Source organism: Pristiophorus japonicus, chromosome 4 (genome assembly GCF_044704955.1).
Source record: "Pristiophorus japonicus isolate sPriJap1 chromosome 4, sPriJap1.hap1, whole genome shotgun sequence".
NCBI classification, from domain to species: domain Eukaryota; kingdom Metazoa; phylum Chordata; class Chondrichthyes; family Pristiophoridae; genus Pristiophorus; species Pristiophorus japonicus.
In genome coordinates, this window is record NC_091980.1 from 203,673,694 (window position 1) to 203,694,527 (window position 20,834).

At 46.7% G+C, this 20,834-nt stretch overlaps 1 protein-coding gene across 1 annotated transcript in view; it reads left to right on the forward strand.

Annotated features, from left to right (window-relative positions):
• The window catches only part of LOC139263242 (uncharacterized), a 188,934-nt gene that overhangs the window by 31,941 nt on the left and 136,159 nt on the right, over positions 1-20,834 (forward strand). Inside the window, exons 6-8 of the mRNA XM_070879009.1 lie at positions 15,246-15,410; positions 16,161-16,238; positions 16,367-16,537. Of these exons, the coding sequence (XP_070735110.1) occupies positions 15,246-15,410; positions 16,161-16,238; positions 16,367-16,537 (414 nt within the window). The remainder of the gene's footprint in view (positions 1-15,245; positions 15,411-16,160; positions 16,239-16,366; positions 16,538-20,834) is intronic.

Sequence of the window (20,834 nt, forward strand, 5' to 3'; positions counted from 1 at the left end):
CTTGTAGGGCCACTTCCTTAAATACTCTGGGATGCAGACTATCAGGCCCTAGGGATTTATCAGCCTTCAATCCCATCAATTTCCTGAACACAATTTCCTGACTAATAAGGGTTTCCTTCAGTTCCTCCTTCTCACTAGACCCTTGGTCCCCTAGTATTTCTGGAAGGTTATTTGTGGTGTCCTTCGTGAAGACAGAACCAAAGTATTTGTTTAACTGGTCCGCCATTTCTTTGTTTCCCATTATAAATTCACCTGATTCTGACTGCAAGGGACCTACGTTTGTCTTCACTAATCTTTTTCTCTTCACATATCTATAGAAGCTTTTGCAGTCAGTTTTTATGTTACAGCAAGCTTCCTCTCATACTCTGTCTTCCCCCTCCTAATTAAACTCCTTGTCCTCCTCTGCTGAATTCTAAATTTCTCCCAGTCCTCAGGTTTGCTGCTTTTTCTGGCCCATTTATATGCCTATCTTTGGGTTTAACACTATGCCTAATTTCCCTTGTTAGCCACGGTTGAGCCACCTTCCCCGTTTTATTTTTACTTCAGACAGGGATGTACAATTGTTGAAGTTCATCTATGTGATCTTTAAATGTTTGCCATTGCCTATCCACCATCAACCCTTTAAGTATCATTCGGCAGTCTATTCTAGCCAATTCACGTCTCATACCATCGAAGTTACCTTTCCTTAAGTTCAGGACCCTAGTCTCTGATTTAACTGTGTCACTCTCCATCTTAATGAAAAATTCTACCATATTATGGTCACTCTTCCCCAAGGGGCCTCGGACAATAAGATTGCTAATTAGTCATTTCTCGTTACACATCTCCCAGTCTTGGATGGCCAGCCCTCTAGTTGGTTTCTCGACATATTGATCTAGAGACCCATCCCTACTACACTCCAGGAAATCCTCCTCCACCGTACTGCTATGTCTCTGAGCCATATAGGAGGGTGAGTATCACTACAGCCCTGTAGACCATAAGCTTGGTGCCAGATTTGTTGTCCTGGCCTTTGAACACTCTCTTCCTCAGATGACCGAAGGATGTGCTGATGCACTGGAGGCGGTGTGGGACCTCGTCGTTGATGTCTGCCCTTGCTGATAGTAAGCTCCCGAGGTATGGAAACCGGTCCACGTTGTCCAAGGCCACGCCGTGGATTTTGGTGACCGGGGAGCAGTGCTATGTGGTGGGGTCAGGTTGGTGGAGGATCTTTGTCTTATGGATGTTCAGTGTAAGGCCCATGCTTTCGTACGCCTCGGTGATGGCTTGGAGTTCAGCCACTGTGTGCAGACTCAAGCATCGTCCGCATACTATAGTTTGATGACAGAGGATGGGACGGTCTTGGATCAAGCCTGGAGGCAACGAAGGTTGAACAGGTTCCCACTGGTTCTATAGTTTAGATCCACTCCATTGAGGAGCCTGTTGAGCGTGAGATGGAGCATTGCAGCGAGGAAGATTGAGAAGAGGGTTGGGAGCAATGACGCAGCCCTGCTTGACCTCGGTCTGGACGTGGATTGGGTATGTTGTGGATCCATTGGTCAAGATCACGGCTTGCATGTCGTCGTGGAGCAGGCAGAGGATGGCGACAAACTTTTGGGGGCAGCTGAAATGGAGGAGGGCGTTCCATAGTCCCTCACGGTTACCAGTGTCAAAGGCCTTTGTGAGGCCAAAGAAAGCCATGTAAAAAGGGTTGGTGCTGTTTCCTGCATTTCTCTTGCAGTTGTTGCGCCGTGAAGTTCAAGCCCGTTGTACCCCGTAGTGGACAAAATCCGCATTGTGACTGGGAAAAGCTCTTCAGCCATAGGGAGAAGACGGTTGAGGAGGATTCTAGTGGTGACTTTCCCAGTGGCTGACATTGAGGGTCGCCAGGTTGCCAGTGAGGCATTGGCTCTATAGGGCTCTCTTAGCTGGGTCTTTGAGTGCCCCGGCGTTGATTTTTCTGTGGCATTGCATCTGTTGCCATTGTCACTTTGGGGCTCTATTAATGTTGATGACTGAACGGATTAGGCTGTGGTCTGTCCAGCAGTCGTCGGCTCCTGTCATGGCACGGGTGATGCGCCGTCCTTGCGATCCCTCGCTCGAATGATGACTTAGTTGAGCACGTGCCAGTGCTTCGAGCGAGGGTGTTGCCAGGATGCCTTGTACTTGTCCCTCTGGCGGAACAATGTGTTGGTGATCAATAGATCTCCACCTATAATACGTGACACATGCATTTCGTGGAGTGGAATAAGGTGGTTGGGCAAGAGCTTCATTACATAAGATCATTGTTAACGTTATGCACATAAGCACATGTGCAATTTCCCAGGAAGGAACTAATTTTACCTGCATAAATCTGCCTTGCTATGAGATCTATCAATGCTGAAAGTAAATCAATATTTAAAGGGGGAGCCATGATCTCGGAGTGCTGGAATTTGAAACTGCAATTTGAGCGGAGATTGGTGGTTAAATATTTTCACTACACTTTTTGCAAAAGGCAGATCGTGTTTGACTAATCTAATTGAATTTTTTGATAAAGTAACAGAGGTGGTTGATGAAGAGAATGCAGTGGATGTTGTCTATATGGATTTTAGGAAAGCATTTGACAAAGTGCCACATAAAAGGCTGGTTAACAAAACTGAGGCTCATGGAATAGGGGGGTCCGTGTCAGCTTAGATAAGAAATTGGCTTAAGGACAGAAAACAGTGAGTCGTAGTGAATGGTTGTTTTTCAAACGGGAGGATGGTGGGCAGTGCTAGGACCACTGCTTGTTTTGATATATATAAATGACTTGGATATTGCAATACAGCATAAAATTTCAAAATTTGCTGATGATACCAAACTTGGAGGTGTGGCAAACAATGAGGGTGATACCAATTGACTGCAACAGGACATCCATAGGCTGGCAGAATGGGCAGACAAGTGACAGATGGAATTTAATAGAGAAGTGTGAGGTGATGCATTTTGGCAGAAGGGATAGGTTTAATTTTTTTTTAAAATTCATTCATGGGATGCAGACATCACTGCCAAGGCCAGCATTTATTGCCCATCCCTAATTGACCTTGAGAAGGTGGTGGTGAGTTGCCTTCTTGAACCGCTGCAGTCCGTGTGGTGAAGGTACTCCCACAGTGCTGTTGGGGAGGGAGTTCCAGGATTTTGAACCAGCGATAAGGACAATATAATACCAAGTCACGATGGTATGTGACTTGGAGGGGAACTTGGAGGTAGTGGTGTTCCCATATAGGCAATATAGACGTAGTGGCACAGTTCTAAAGAATGTGCAGGGACAAAGAACTGAGTGTAACATAGCCAAGTTTGCTGACGATACAAAGTTGGGAGGAAAAGCATTGTGTGAGGAGGACACAAAAAATCTGCAAAAAGACATAGACAGGCTAAGTGAGTGGGCAAAAATTTGGCAGATGGAATATAATATTGGAAAGTGTGAGAAACTCTGGCAGAAAAAAAAATCAAAGAGCAAGTTATTATTTAAATGGAGAAAGATTGTAAAGTGCCGCAGTACAGCGGGATCTGGGGGTACTTGTGCATGAAACACAAGGATAGTGTTATATATGTAAACTTGTATTTACTCTGGAGTCCCAAGGGATCCCAAAATCCCTTGGGAGCACAGGTATTTAAGGAGGCCTCACGGGTTAGAGAAGCACTCTGGAGACCTGAAATAAAAGACGGTCACACTTTATTTTGAGCTCACAATGTTCAGTCTGACTCTTTCTCCAAACATAACAACTGGCGACGAGATACAGATAGCGAACCCAAAAATGCAGAGCACTGTGGGCATCCTGGAGAAATTCTCGGGGGGAGATGATTGGGAAACTTTTATGGAGCGACTCGACCAATACTTCGTGGCTAACGAGCTAGATGGGGAAGAGAACGCTGCCAAATGAAGGGCTATCCTCCTCACTGTCTGTGGGGCACCAACGTATGGCCTCATGAAGAATCTGCTCACTCCAGCGAAACCCACGGAGAAATCGTACGATGATTTGTACACACTGGTCCGAGAGCATTTTAACCCGAAGGAAAGTGTTCTGATGGCGAGGTACCAGTTCTACACCTACAAAAGTTCTGAAGGCCAGGAAGTGGCGAGTTATGTCGCTGAGCTAAGACGCCTTGCAGGACATTGCGATTTAAAGGACATTTGGAGCACATGCTCAGAGACTTTTTTATACTTGGCATTGGCCATGAAACCATACTTCGCAAACTTTTGACTGTAGAGACCCCAATCTTGAGTAAGGCCATCGCGATAGCCCAGGCGTTCATTGCCACCAGTGACAATACTAAGCAAATCTCTCAGCACACAAGTGCTGCTACAAGTACTGTGAACAAAGTGATGTTGTTTTCGAATCGCAATGTACAGGGCAGGTCATACATGCCTGCAGCTGCATGTCCGCAGATGTCTGAGTCCACCATTAAGGGTGATGAATGCAAGGCCATTAACACCTTGTTGGCACTGCGGGGGTGATCATCATTTCCATTCATGCTGATTCAAAGAGTATGTTTGCAAGGGCTTTGGAACAATGGGACACCTCCAACGTATGTACAGGCGAGCTGCTAATCCTGTTAAACTTGCAAACCACTATGTTGCAGAGGAGGACAGATCCACGGAGGATCACGACGAACCAGAGCCTCAGACCGAGGAGGCAGGGGTACAGGGGTGCACAAATTCTCCATTAATTGTCCCCCGATAATGCTGAATGTTGAACTAAATGGACTCCCAGTGTCAATGGAACTGGACATGGGCGCAAGCCAGTCCATCGTGGGCAAAAAGACTTGCAAAAGACTGTGGTGCAACAATGCCTCAAGGCCAGTCTTAACTCCAATTCGTACGAAACTAAGAACTTACATGAAAGAACTGATTCCCGTAATTGGCAGTGCTACCGTAAAGGTCTCTTACGATGGAGTGGTGCACAAGCTACCACTCTGGGTGGTACCGGCCGATGGCCCCATGCTGCTCGGCAGGAGCTGGCTGGGAAAGATACGCTGGAACTGGGACGATGTCCGAACGCTATCGCCCGCTGACGACACTTCGTGTGCCCAGATCGTAAACAAGTTCTCTTCGCTGTTCGAACCAGGCATTGTGAAATTCCAAGGAGCAAAAGTGTAGATCCACCTAATTCCGGGGGCACGACCCATCCATCACAAGGCGAGAGCAGTACTTTACATAATGAGAGAAAGGGTAGAGATCGAGCTAGATCGTCTGCAATGAGAGGGCATCATTTCACCGATCGAGTTCAACGAGTGGACCAGTTCGATCGTTCCTGTCCTCAAGGGAGATGGCACCGTCAGAATCTGTGGCAACTACGAAGTAACTATCAATCGTTTCTCCCTGCAGGACCAATACTCACTACCAAAGGCCGATGAACTCGTTGCAATGCTGGCGGGAGGAAAGACGTTCACGAAGCTGGATCTGACTTCAGCCTACATGACGCAGGAACTGGAGGAATCATCGAAGGGCCTCACCTGCATCAACACGCACCAAGGTCTTTTTATTTATAACAGATGCTCGTTTGGAATTCGATCGGCGGCGGTGATATTCCAGAGAAACATGGAAAGCTTACTGAAGTCGGTCCCGCACACCGTGGTCTTCCAGGACGACCTCTTGGTTACAGGTCGAAACACAGCTGAGCATCTGCAGAACCTGGAGGAGGTTCTTAGTCGACTCAACCGCATGGGGCTCAGATTAAAACGCTTGAAGTGCGTTTTCCTGGCGCCTGAAGTGGAGTTGTTGGGAAGGAGGATTTCGGCGGATGGCATCAGGCCCACCAACGCGAAGACGGAGGCAATCGAGAACGCACTGAGGCCACAGAACGTGACGGAGCTGTGGTTGTTTCTGGGACTCCTGAACTACTTTGGTAACTTCCTACCGGGTCTCAGCACACTGTTAGAACCACTGCACACCTTACTGCGTAAAGGAGATGAATGGGTATGGGGCAAAAGCCAAGAAAATGCCTTTGTAAAAGCGAGAAAATTGTTATGCTCAAACAAATTGCTTGTGTTGTATGATCCATGTAAGTGTTTGGTACTAGCATGTGATGCGTTGTCATATGGCAACAAGCGAATGATTTCAGGAAACGGCAACCGGTTGCTTATGCATCCAGGAGTCTGTCTAAGGCTGAGAGCGCCTACAGCATGATTGAGAAAGAAGCGCTAGCGTGTGTCTATAGGGTAAAGAAAATGCATCAATACCTGTTTGGGCTAAAATTCGAATTGGAAACTGACCATAAGCCACTCATAGCTCTGTTTTCCGAGAGTAAAGGGATAAATACCAACGCATCGGCCCGCATCCAGAGATGGGCGCTCACGTTGTCCGCATACAACTATGCCATCCGCCACAGGCCAGGCACAGAAAACTGCGCTGATGCTCTCAGTAGACTGCCATTGCCCACCACGGGGGTGGAAATGGCGCACCCCACAGATTTAGCCATGGTTATGGAAGCATTCGAGAGTGAGCAATCACCCATCACTGCCTGGCAGATCAAAACCTGGACGAGCCAGGACTCCTTATTATCCCTAGTCAAAAGCTGTGTGCTTCACGAGAGCTGGTCCAGTGTCCCAGTAGAAATGCAGGAAGAGATAAAGCTGTTCCAGTGGCACAAAGATGAAATGTCTATACAGGCAGACTGCCTTCTGTGTAGTGGTTCCCAAGAAGTGCAGAGACACCTTCATCAATGACCTCCACAGTACCCACCTAGACATTGTTATGAAAAAAGCGATAGTCAGTTCCCACGTGTGGTGGCCCGGTATCGATGCAGACTTAAAGTCCTGCGTTCACAAACGTACTCCAAGTGGATTGAATGTACACATCTACAATCACAAGGAACATTTTAGCCAAGAACGGGCCTGCATAGTCAACGTGTACCCTAGACCACGGTTTGGAGGGCCAAGACCATAAAACTTAGAGGCGCCTCCCTGGGTACATTGCTTAACTGCGAGCATGTATTACATAAGACATGAGACACCACTCGCTCACTGGGATCCCACCTGCTGAACTGCTCATGAAAAGTGCACTTAAGACAAGGCTCTTGTTAGTTCACCCTGATCTACATGAACAGGTAGAGAGCAGGCGGCTCCAACAAAGTGCATACCATGATAGTGCAAATGTGTCACGCGAGATTGAAATCAACGATCCTGTATTTGTACTGAATTATGGACAAGGTCCCAAGTGGCTTCCCGGCACTGTCGTGGCCAAAGAGGGGAGCACGGTGTCTCGGGTCAAACATTCAAATAGACTCATTCACCGGAAACACTTGGACCAAATCAAACTCAGATTCACGGACTATCCTGAGCAATCCACCTTGGATCCTACCTTTTTTGATCCCCCAACATACACACCAGTGGCAACTGGCACCACGGTTGACCATGAAGCAGAACCCATCATCCACAGCAGCCCAGCAGGACCCAACACACCAGGCAGCCCAGCAAGGCCAGCTGCACAGCAGCCCAGCGAGGGCCCAACAAATGATTCAACAACACCAGCTTTCACACTGAAACGATCAACCAGGGCAAGAAGGGCTCCAGATCGACTCACATTGTAAATAGTTACACTATTGACTTTGGGGGGAGGAGTGTTGTTATATATGTAAACTTGTATTTACTCTGTACAGCCACCAGAGGGCTCATCCCCTGGAATCCCAAGAGATCCCATAATCCCTTGAGTCAGAGGCCTCCCAGGTTGGAGAGGCATCTGGAAACCTGCAATAAAAGACTACGGTCACACTTTACTTTGAGCTCACTGTGTTCAGTCTGACTCTTTCTCCATACATAACAGATAATGTGCAGGTACAGCAAGTGATCAGGGAGGCCTTTTGGAGGTATTTTAGCCTTTTTTGCAAAGGGGATGGAGTATAAAAGCAGGGAAGTCTTGCTACAGCTATATAAGGTATTGGTGAGGCCACACCTGGAATACTGCGTGCAGTTTTGGTTTCCGTATTTACGAAAGGATATACTTGCTTTGGAGGCAGTTGAGAGAAGGTTCACTAGGTTGATTCTGGGGATGAGGGGGTTGACTTATGAGGAAAGGTTGAATTGGTTGGGCCTCTACTCATGGGAATTCAGAAGAATGAGAGGTGATCTTATTGAAACATATAAGATTATGAAGGGGCTTGACAAGGTGGATGCAGAGAGAATGTTTCCACTGATAGGGAAGACTAGAACTTGGGGGCATGATCTTAGAATAAGGGGCCGCCCATTTAAAACAGAGATGAGGAGAAATTTCTTCTCTTAGAGGGTTGTAAATCTGTGGAATTCGCTGCCTCGGAGAGCTGTGGAAGCTGGGACGTTGAATAAATTTAAGACAGAAATAGACAATTTCTTAAACGATAAGGTGATAAGAGGTTATGGGGAGCGGGCAGGGAAATGGAGCTGAGTCCATGATCAGATCAGCCATTTTCTTATTGAATGGTGGAGCAGGCTCGAGGGGCCATATGGCCTACTTCTATTCCTATTTTTTATATTCTTAAAGGGACCCGGGGGTTCAAATGCACAGGTGGCTGGGCTGGAGAGAGTAGTTAGCAAAGAATATGGGATCCTGGGCTTCATAAATAGAGGTATTGAGTACAATAGCAGGGAAATTATGCTGAACCTTTATAAAGCTCTGTTTAGGCCCCAACTGGAGTATTGCATCCAGTTCTGATCGCCACACTTTAGGAAGGATGTGAAGGTCTTTGAGAGGGTGCAGAGGAGATTTGCCAGAATGGTTCCAGAGATGAGGGATTTTAGCTACAAGGTTAGGTTGGAGAAGCTGGGGTTATTCTCCTTGGAATGAAGGTGGTTGAGGGGAGATCTGATGGAGGTGTACAAGATTTTGACAGGTGTAGATAAGGTAGACAAAAAAACGCTGTTCCCATTTGCTGATGGTACAAGGACTAGGGGACACAGATTTAAGGTTTTGGGCAAGAGATACAGGGGGTCTGACCTGGAATGTGCTGCCTACGAGGCTGGTGGAAGCGGAGACGATCAATGATTTAAAAAGGAAATTGGATAGGCACTTGAAGGAAATAAACTTGTAGCGCTACAGAGCGGGGGAATGGGACTGACTGGATTGCTCGAGAGAGCCGGCATAGATTCGATGAGCCGAATGGCCTCCTTCTCTGCCGTCATGACTATATGGGGCCGAAATTGCCTCCCGCCTGAAACGGAGCGCTCGCACCGTGTTGCTATGGTTTTTACCACCACGGTGGTTGAGGTTGCCTCTTGAGCGAAGTTCCACTCTTTGTTTTTTTTTTCCACTCGGATCCGGAAGTCGCTCTTAATGGGGGTGGATATGTGGCGGTGACAACACCAGAGGGGCAGAAGTTGGGTGGGTGCGGAGTGGCCGCCGCAATGACGTCATCATGTCACCGCGTCACCACGGCTCTCCCATTCACTTAAAGGGGAGAGCCTGCGTGATCTTTAAACTTCAGTCAACTGGGTCACCAGGGAGGGTTTTGGCCGGGCCAGCGGTCTGGCACCCAAAAGGGGGTGCCAAGCTGCCTGTTGGTGGCTCAGCCAAACCTGGGACACAACTGTTGGGCTGACATGGCAGTCGGCCGAATAAAAAACATGACAGCAGTGGCAGTGCAGCTCCTCTTTAAGGGGGGCTGCACTGCCATTACAGAAGGCCTCAGCCTCACTGGACCACCGCGAAAAAGCTTGTTCCGGCAGCGCCGGGCGGGCCGAAGATTTTGCAGCGGAATTCCGTCGGGATGGGGGGATAGATCGACGGTGCGCACTGTGATGATGCACTTTGCACGGATTGGCAGCAGCAGCGGAACGGTGGGGGGGGAGAGGAAGCGGGTCACCACCGGGATAACACAGAAGCGGAATTTTGATAATGGCAGCCATTGCACTCCGCAGCATCGCAACTGTTTAAGAGGCCTTAAGGAAAGGGGCAATTTCAGCCCCGATGATTTTTGTGCAGGGCTATGTTTCCAAGTTTAGGAATGAGAGTTTGGACTGAGGTATTTTTAGTTATATCACTTATAACCTACAACATGTGTATTCCAATGAGAATCCCTTTACTTTTTGTGATATTTGTAGGATAAAGGAAAGAAAAGATAGGCAGGCAAAATTATACCTGGAGTGACTGCCTTCCCATGATGTTGCCCACCAATAAGTATCTACAGGCAGAAGCACACCTACCTTACCATCTGTGAAGTAAACTGCCTTCACATATGTGCTACACTCAACAGGCAACACTGGGAATGCTCTGCCAATGGCCGTCAAGGTCATCACAACCCTGAACCCTTTGGCCAAAAAACGGGTGGGTTTGGAGCATAGTGGCAGTTAAAGTGTTAAAAATAGGATTCCCGACCTGATCCCACCTCCAACGCGCACCCACTTCCGGTTTTACCGGAGGCGGGACGAGCGTAAGCGACCGACCCACTCCCAGGGGGCATTAACTCAATTTAAATATTGTAATGAGGTTGGAAGCCTCTTTTTCCTTATCAATTTTGTGTTTAACTGCCAGTGGATGTCCCTGCAGTTAAACAGAAGTGGGGATTGCTGCATCCAGGAGGTAAGTGGCTTTATACCGACCTCCTGGATCCAGGGTCCCAACCCAATCCCAGGCCCCCCCAAAAAGGCCTCCACTCCAGACCTGCCTCCCCCCTTCCCAATGATGATTATGAGGCCGGTCCCGATCATCTTTCCCTCTCCTGGCATTCCCCTCCCCCTGCCCCGCCCCGCCCCCCCTCGATCACGGCCGACCGCGCCCCCTCGCCCAACGATCTGCGACCTCTGCTGATGCTCTCCCCCTCCTGATCCCCTGCCGATCCTCTTCCTTGTGCCCCCCACCCCGATACTCGATCCCTGCCGATCCTCTTTCTCCCCCCGATCCCCTGCTGATCCTGTTCCTTGTCCCTCCCCCCCCCCCCACCCCAATAGCCGACCTTTCCCACCCCCACACCCCCCAACCCGATCCCTGGCTGATCGCTGCCCTCCCCCTCTCGGACCTGCCCCTCACTTTTGGGGCCTATCTGCCTACAGCCAGTCAGCCTTTCAATCTGGCGGGCTGCAGGCGAGTCCGAGGCCTCGTATTCAAATCAGAACCCCGGCCTTCCGGTTTCACGCCCGCTTAGGAGGACTCCCGCCCCCAACATGCCTTCCTTGAGAAAATCCAGCCTTTATGTTTCTGTCTCATTTCAAGGTGCCACAGGGTACATCAGCTAACCTGCAATTCACAGATGTATCCAGCGGGTGATTATTGCATTGTTCAACAGGTCAACAATTTCATAATTTTCCCCATGGACAACTGGCTGAAAAATTGGAAGGCACTACCTTTATTTCCATATGGCAGTTCCATATTCCCCAAAGTCTGGTGCAACATTGATAACACCTATGTGGCCCTACATCCTACTCAGAATTTGTTTTCCTTCATGAATCACAAGGGATTCCACTTCATCAATCATGCAATTCATTGCCCACTTTTCAAGCAGTAGTTAGGAGTTGGGACACATTCATTTTAAAGCATTCCTCAGTGCCAGGAATATTTGAGTCACAAAAAAAGAGTGTGCGGTTTCCTCCTGGAAAATCAAGAGTACCCTCTTGAGCCCTTGATAGCTCAGACAGGAAAGAACAGCAGCCAAATGCAGATACAACAAAGCCCACAGAGTCACCAACATCATCCTTAAACAATATGCATCTTGAAGTGGAGCCTAGATGGGTTTGGGGTTTCCTACAATTATTGTGTGCTGCATGCTGTACAACTCTCTCTGTATCCAATGATGTGTGTAGGGACAGAAATGAGGGTCATGAAGGCCTACATAATATCTGTCTCCATCTGCCACCCCAACATGTTGAAGCTGGAGAAAAGAGATTCAAGCACAAGGCCTCCACAGCAGCAGTGTGAACAGTTGTGAAAGATTCTTCAACTGTGCAAAGGACCTCTGTCATTGGGGGCTCCGCTGCAGGTCTCGCTGGAGTTGTTGCATGCTCCAGTGCAGAGTGCAGTTGTGCATGATTGCACAGTTGTGTCTAGTGGACTCATCCACACTAGTCAGCAAAACTTGCAGGACACTAGATTTGCAGAGCTATGAGGAAAGAGCAGGGGCAGCACTAGAAATTTGCTATGTTTATGGCAGGAACACGAGAGCTTATAACCTACATTACACCATATACCTTGTAAATCAGATGCATTTTATTTAACATTTTTGTAAACATTGAATTAGATGAGTTTTAATCAACAACAATAAAAACAACTTGTATTTATATAATGCCATTAAGGTAGTAAAACACACCAAGATGCTTCACAGAAGCGTTATAAAACAAAATTTGACACCGAGCCACATACGGCGATATCGGGGCAGATGATCAAAAGCTTGGTTAAAAGGTAGGTTTTAAGGAGCGTCTTAAAGGAGGAAAGAGAGGGGGAGAGGTTTAGGGATGGAATTCCAGAGCTTAGGGCCGAGGCAGCTGACAGCATGGCTATCGGTGCTGGAGCAATTAAAATCAGGGATGTTCAAGAGGCCAGAATTGGAGGAGCACAGATATCTTGCAGGGTTGGGGGGGGGGGGGGGGCTCGAGGAGATTAGAGAGATAGGGAGGGGCGAGGTCATGTAGGGATTTTAAATCGGGGTGAGAAGTTTCTTAATCGGGAGCCAATGTAGGTCAGGGATGATGGGTGAACGGACGGTGCGAGTTAGGATATGGGCGGGCAGCAGAGTTTAGATGACCAAGTCTACATAGGGTAGAACATGGGAAGATGGTCAGGTTGGAATAGTCAAGTCTAGAGGTAATAAAGACATGGATGAGGGTTTTAGCAGCAGATGAGCTGAGGCACGGGTGGAATCGGGTGATGTTAGAGGTGGAAACACATTGGTTCAATCATTTAAAATTGTGCTAATTAAATTGAATTCATCCACAATGTGCAGTGTTATCAGTGTTTGATGTTAGAATTTATCACTAATGATTGTAACTGGGGATTTTTTTGCATTCCACTAATTAATTGGTGCCTAATTACAAACATTACCAACAATAATCTGATGTTTAACAAAAAATATGTGTTAATGTATAATCTGCTAATTTATATTATTTGTAGGTTGGCACCTGAAGAAATTATGCCATGTATGATTTGACTCCCAAAGAAATGTATTTCTCCCACTGTAAGATAAATACAAATAATAATGTAAATTGCAAAACCCAGGCCGTGGCAAATAGTTCAAACTTTCTAAAAATGGATATGGTTTAATCTTTCTATTGACTGCCGGAAAAGGAAAGAGCAGCAAGGCATGAAGATGATTCCTCCCTGACACTGTACTTGGCTGAGATCAACGGTTACAGATTAAGCACATAAGAACATAAGAAATAGGAGCAGGCCATTTGGCCCCTCGAGCCTGCTCTGCCATTTAATAAGATCACGGTTGATCTGAACATGGACTCAGCTCCACTTCCCTACCCGCTCCCCATAACCCTTTATTCCCTTATCGCTCAAAAATCTGTCTATCTCCGCCATAAATATATTCAATCACCCAGCCTCCACAGCTCTCTGGGACAGAGAATTCCACAGATTTACAACTCTCAAAGAGAAGAAATTCTTCCTCATCTCAGTTTTAAATGGGCGACTCCTTATTCTGAGACTATGCCCCTTAGTTCTAGTTTCCCCTATCAATGGAAATATCCTCTCTGCATCCACCTTGTCGAGATCCCTAATTATCTTATATGTTTCAATAAGATCACCTCTTATCCTTCTGAACTCCAATGAGTATAGGCCCAACCTACTCAACCTATCTTCATAAGTCAACCCCCTCATCTCCGGAATCAACCTAGTGAACCTTCTCTGAACAGCCTCCAATGCAAGTATATCCTTCCTTAAATACGGAGACCAAAACTGTTACGCTCATAATAAATGGTCAGACTGAGTACTGTGTGTAATGAGCAAGTGTGACCTTAGCTCCTTTATTAAGGTTCCAGAGTGCAGGTACCTCGTGGGTGACCTGCTTATATACTGTGCTCCCAAGGGATGCCCTCTGGTGGTCAGGTGTGATGCATGTTACAAAGGGTTAAATACATAACAAAAACTGTATGCAGTACTCCAGATGTGGCCTCACCAACACCTTGTACAGTTGTACCAGGACTTCTCCGCTTTTATACTCCATCTCCCTTGCAATAAAGGCCAACATTCCATTTGCCTTCCTGATTACTTGCTGTACCTGCATACTAACTAGTTGTGTTTCATGCACAAGTACCCCCAGGTCCCTCTTCACTGCAGCACTTTGCAATTTTTCTCTATTTATATAGTAATTTGCTTTTCTATTTTTTCTGCCATTTGGCTGACTTAGAGAGCATTTTAATGCCTAGCCAGGTTCCTAGATGAATAACCAATGGAAAAGATTTGAAGGAAGGGATAAAATGGCTCATTTGAATTGCCCCTTTTGTAAGGTCATGCAGCAATAGTGGTCCAGAATTTGCAGTAGGAATATTTATGAGGCTATCAGCAGTCACCGTTATTAGCAATAGCAATGTCCGGCATCCACACATGCACAGTTAAGCAAGAAATCAGGAATTTGCTGTTTGAGTTGCCCTGCTCCTCCACAAGCTTCGCTTCACCAGTACCTTGCGTAGAGATTTGGCATTCAAATACATGAACGGCGTGAAGTTGTGATACTTTCTGTACATGATTTTACATGTAACTTTTTATGTCCAGAATAAAGTAATGTGATTGAGTACTGTAGACGTGAGTAAGTGTGACATTAGTCTCTTTATTCTAATTCCAGATTGTTGGTAAAGCATGGGAGGGCTGCTTATATACAGTGCTCCCAAGGGATGCTGGGATCCCTTGGGACTCCCAACAGATATGCCCTCTGGTGGCGGTAGAATGCTGGTTACATAGGGTTGCATACATAACATAATTTATACTTTCCGAGTGTCTCAGTAAGGATTCTCCAATCTGATTAGTTGAAGAGACACACTGTTGTTTGCTCGGCTCACGCAGGTCCCACATACCTTGCAGAGGGCGCTGTGCGATGACTTAAGTTGCCGCTCGAAAGCCCACAAAAATGTCTGTGGACAGTTGTAAGCATAATGAACGGCGAGCGTTATTTGTTTGCCGCTGACCGCAAAATCCAGGCCATTGATGTGGAATAACAGTTTTATTACCTGTAAGTTACCTAACTCAATGTAAAGCTTCAGAGCTTTAATCAAATTTGGAGAGTCAAAATAGATAATAGCTTTTGCAAGTTATTCATTTTCTCACTAAAATAAAATTTATGTAATCTTGTATTTTGTCTGTCATCTATGTTAAGCATTAAAATAGAATACAGTTTGTAATTTATTTCTACTTTTAGTCAGGGAAAGAATGCAACAGATTTAGTCCTAGTCAGAAGCAACCTCCCATAGAAAAAGGAAGACAACTGATTGGTCTCTACCAGGCCATTTGTGAGACGGTTAGGCAGTCGCCACATGATTCAAAGGGAGCAATTTCTATGGAAGAAGTAACTGTACCTCACAAGGTAAGGTGTTCAGAAAACAATTCATTTTCTTGTGGGTATGATGGATAAAGATTATTACAAATGCATAACTATTGTTTAATTTGCTGCATAAATAAACTATAGACCCCAAAAGGCTATTTGCCTTTCTTGAATGCCATCGGCTCCATTTTTGTCTGCTAGCATAAGTCAATTCTAAATGATTAAGAACAAAACTAATCCTGCCAGACTGGTAAAGTGTAACTCACACTCAAATTTCCTGGATCAAGCTATTTGCATAAGTATTCACAAACTGAGGAACAGATTTGGGACACAAGTGGTGGAAGCAGAAGATTGCATTGAACTGAAAACCACAGGGACAGGCAATTGAAAGTCACAATATAAGTGACAAAAATTTTGAAAGCTGCGAGAAAAGCTTAAAGGGAACCTCAAAGCATTGGCAAGTCTGAAGGGGAAGGTGATTGAAAAGTGACAGGCAAGTGTGAAAGAAAAGGAATCCCATGTACAGAAATTAATCTGTAGGCAAGTGACAGGCAACTGAGCACCCAACCTCTGTTTGATGGCTGCTAAAGTGGTAAGGTTGTTTGGTGGGGTTCTCCAGGTACCACTCCATGAGTCCATATTGCAGCTTGCCTGGAAGGAGACGGAGGCAGGCTCAAAACCATAGCTGGCAGGTACTGTCACTGGCTATGCCAGCCCTATGGTATTTACCCATGCCTGAATTTCGAGGCACTTATTTCATATTTCTTTGTTTCTTTTTCCCCTTGATTTTAGAAAAAGACATCCCAGACACTGCAGGACAGACTACGATATTTGCTGAGTGAAGAATCAGATAATCAGGAAGAAAGGAAAGTATGTGTCCAAGGTCTTTATATCATTTAACCCAAGTATATAATTAGTAATGATTACCATTAATCTTGCAACAATAAATGCAGACCCAATTTTAAATTCTTCTTGGCCATTGTATCATTTTATTCTAGGAGAAAATTGCTCAATATTCCTCTCTAAAGACGAACCCAAAATGTACTCCGATCTCATCATTTGTTGATGAAGATCCTGGCAAATATCTACAGATATCACACCAAGTTGTATCTAATGAAGAATCTGGATATATTCAGAAACCTCCCTATCAAACTGTGACACCAACTAAGGTATAAGCTACAACCAAGACTTGTAAGTCCAGTTCAATTCACCTGTGTGAGAGCATGATAAACAAATTATTGGTAATTCTCTGGTAGATCATTATTTTTGCTAGGTCTCAGTTTTGCTCATTGCATGATGAATAGTTTTAAAGCTGCCCTATTCTTTCCAAGTCTGATTCTATGCAATAGGTTAAAATGGACTAAAAATGCAGATCAGTAAATCTTGTCTAAGCACACACAGCTGTGTATGTGCAGAGCTGGGAGTATCTGCTATACACAGTGGCAACAGAAATTCGATGAGAGTGGGAATTCGGTGTACATGGGGAAGGAAGTGCAAAGTGCTTAAGTAGAAAGACTTTTAAGCAAAATGATGCGACAGCCAAAACCCATTACCTGCAATTCTTGTGCCATGTGGGACCTGCAGGAAGTGCCTCCAGTTTCTCGAACCCAAGCTCAGGGTTTCTAAGTTTGAGGAGCGCATACGGGAGAAACACAATTTCCTGGATGGTCCAGGAAGTGGTCACCATGCAGCTACAGAGGGTTCAAGAGAATAGTAAGTGGCTGGCTATCTGACAGGGTAGGAAGAGGCAAGCAGTGCAGGAATCCTCTGGGTATGTGGCACTCTCAAATGGGTTTTCAGTACTAAATACTAGTGAAGATGACGACACCTTGGGGAGTGCAGTCTAGAGCGCATCCACGGCACTGTGAGGCAAATGACTGCACAGGGAGGCACAGCAAAATGTAAAAATGCAGTGGTCATAGGGTATTCGATAGTCGGGGATAGACAGGCGTTTCTACAACTGCCAGTGTCTGTCCTGCATGGTGTGTTGCCCCCCTGGTGCCAGGGTAAAAGGCATCACTGAGAGGGTACAAAATATTTTGAGGGAGGAAGATGAACAGCCAGAAGTCATGGTCAATGTGGGAACCAATGACATGAAGGCAAAAAGGTTGAGGTCCTGCAATCAGAGCTTCAGGAGCTATGGAGGAAGTTCAAAAGCAGGACCTCAAAGAGTGAGTATAGGAATAGTAGGATAATGAAGCAGTCCATGCCGTATGCAGCAAGACCTGGACAACATTCAGGCTTGGGCTGATAAGTGCTAAGTAATATTCACGCCACACAAGTGCAAGGCAATGACTATCTCCAAAAGAGAAAATGTAACCACTTTCGATTGACATTCAGTGGCATGACCACCATTGAAACCCGATCATCAACATCCTGGGGGTCACCATTGACCAAAAATTTAACTGGACTAGCTGTTATGTATTTAACCCCTTGTAACCTGCATCACACCTGTCCACCAGAAGGCCTACCTGTTGGCGTCGCAAGGGATCCCAGCATCCCTTGGGAGCACAGTATATAAGCAGGCTACCCACGAAGTACCTGCACTCTGGAACTACAATAAAGGAGCTAAGGTCACACTTGCTCATTACATGCAGTACTTGGTCTGACCATTTATTATGAGTATAACAATTGGTGACGAGGTAACAAACCGTGTGAAAATGCAAAGAACAGTCGGCATCCTGGAGAAGTTCTCAGGGGGGGACGATTGGGAGGCCTTTGTGGAGAGACTCGACCAATACTTCGTAGCCAATGAGCTTGAAGGGAACGAGAATGCGACCAAACGAAGGACGATCCTCCTAACTGTCTGTGGGGCAACAACTTATGGCCTCATGAAGAATCTCTTGGCCCTGGCGAAACCAACAGAGAAATCCTATGAAGAACTGTGTCCGCTGGTCCAAGAGCACGTAAATCCTAAGGAAAGTGTTTTGATGGCGAGGTATCGGTTTTACACGTGTCAATGATCGGAAAGCCAGGAAGTGGCGAGCTACGTCGCCGAACTAAGGCGCCTTGCAGGACATCCTGAGTTTGAGGGATTCCTAGAACAAATGCTCAGAGATTTTTTTGTACTGGGCATCAGACATGAGACAATCCTTCGCAAACAGTTGACTGTAGAAACTCTGAATCTGAGTAAAGCCATAACGATAGCCCAGGCATTTATGTCCACCAGCGACAACACCAAGCAGATTTCACAGAACAAAGTAGTTTTGGCTAGTACTGTACATAAAGTAACGTCGGTTTTGAGCAGAAATGTACAAGGCAGAATGTTCTCGCCGGCTGCTGTGGCCAGACCTCAATTGACCCAGAATCTGCCATCATCTGTTAATGCGAGGCAGTTAACACCCTGTTGGCACTGCGGGGGTGATCATCGGCCCCATCAATGCCGCTTTAAGCACTATGCATGCAATGGTTGCAGAACAATGGGACACCTCCAATGAATGCGCAGGCAAGCTGCAAACCCTGCAAACCACCACATTGCAGAGGAAGATCGGTCCACAGTGGATCAGACAGAATTGAAAACTTGTACAGAGGAGGCAGAGGTGTACGGGGTACACACATTCATGACGAAATGCCACCAATAATGTTGAAAGTTGAACTGAACGGTATTCCAGTGTCTATGGAGTTGGACACAGGGGCAAGCCAGTCCATAATGAGTAAAACAGCCTGCGACAGGCTGTGGGGGAAGAAGACACACAGGCCCAAGCTCAGCCCCATTCACACCAAACTAAGGACTTATAAAAGGAACTAATCCCTGTAATTGGCAGTGCTGAAGTCAAAGTCTCCTATGATGGAGCAGTACACAAACTCCCTCTGTGGATTGTGCCAGGGGATGGCCCCACGTTGTTTGGCAGAAGCTGGCTGGGGAAAATCCACTGGAACTGGGATGACATCCGAACGCTCTCGTCAGTCGATGACACTGCATGTACCCAGGTTCTAAGCAAATTCCCTTCGTTGTTTGAGCCAGGCAGTGGAAGTTTCTCGGGGGCGAAAATGCAGATCCATTTGGTTCCCGGTACATGACCCATCCACCACAAGGCTCGGGTGGTACCGTAGACGATTCGTGAAAAAGTGGAAATCGAGCTGGACAGGCTGCAACGTGAAGGCATCATCGCGCCGGTGGAATTCAATGACTGGGCCAGTCCGATTGTTCCGATACTCAAGGAGGACGGTACGGTTAGAATTTACAGGGACTATAAAGTAACGATTAACCATTTTTCGCTGCAGGACCAGTACCCGCTACCCAAGGCAGATGATCTATTCGCGACCCTAGCTGGAGGGAAGACGTTCACCAAGCTGGACCTGACCTCGGCCTACATGATGCAGGAGCAGGAGGAGTCTTCGAAAGGCCTCACCTGGATCAACACGCACAAAGGTCTGTTTATTTACAACCGGTGCCCCTTCGGGATTCGGTCGGCTGCAGCAATCTTCCAACGGAACATGGAAAACCTGCTAAAGTCGGTTCCATGCACAGTGGTCTTCCAGGATGGCATATTGGTTACAAGTTGGGACACCATGGAACACTTGAAGAATCTGGAGGAGGTTCTTAGTCGGTTGGATCGCGTGGGGCTCAGGTTGAAACGATCGGTGTATTTTCCTGGCACAGGACATCGAATTCTTAGGAAGGAGAATCGCAGCAGACGGCATCAGACCCACCGGCGCCAAGACGGAGGACATCAAGAACGCGCCGCAACCACGGAACGTGACAGAGCTGTGGTCGTTCCCGGGACTCCTTAACTACGTCGGTAATTTCCTACCTGGGTTAAGTACCCTGCTAGAATCCCTGCATGCGCAACTGCGCAAGGGAGACGACTGGGTATGGGGGAATTCACAAGAGGCTGCCTTTAAGAAAGAACACAGTAAATTTCTGGCTAACAAACTGCTTGTTTTGTATCACCCATGTAAACGACTAGTGTTAGCTTGCGATGCATCATCATACGGGGTCAGGTGTGTGTTACAACAGGCTAATGAATCTGGAATTTTGCAACCAGTTGCGTATGCATCCAGGAGTTTGTCCAAGGCTGAAAGGGCCTACAGCATGGTTGAAAAAGAGGCTCTGGCGTGCATTTACGGGGTAAAAAAAATGTACCAGTACTTGTTTGGCCTCAAGTTCGAGCGTGAACCTGACCACAAGCCGCTCACATCGCTATTCTCGGAGAGCAAAGGGATTAATACCAATGCCTCTGCCCGCATCCAAAGATGGGCACTCATGCTGTCAGCATACAACTATGTAATTCGCCACAGACCAGGCACAGAGAACTGCGCAGATGCTCTCATTCGGCTACCGTTGCCCACCACCGGGATGGAAATGGCACAGCCAGTGGACTTGCTTATGATCATGGAGGCATTTGAGAATGAGAAATCCCCCGTTATGGCCCGCCAGATCAGGACCTGGACCAGCCAGGATCCTTTACTGTCCCTGGTAAAAAAAACTGTGTCCTTCATGGGAGCTTGTCCAGTGTCCCAGTG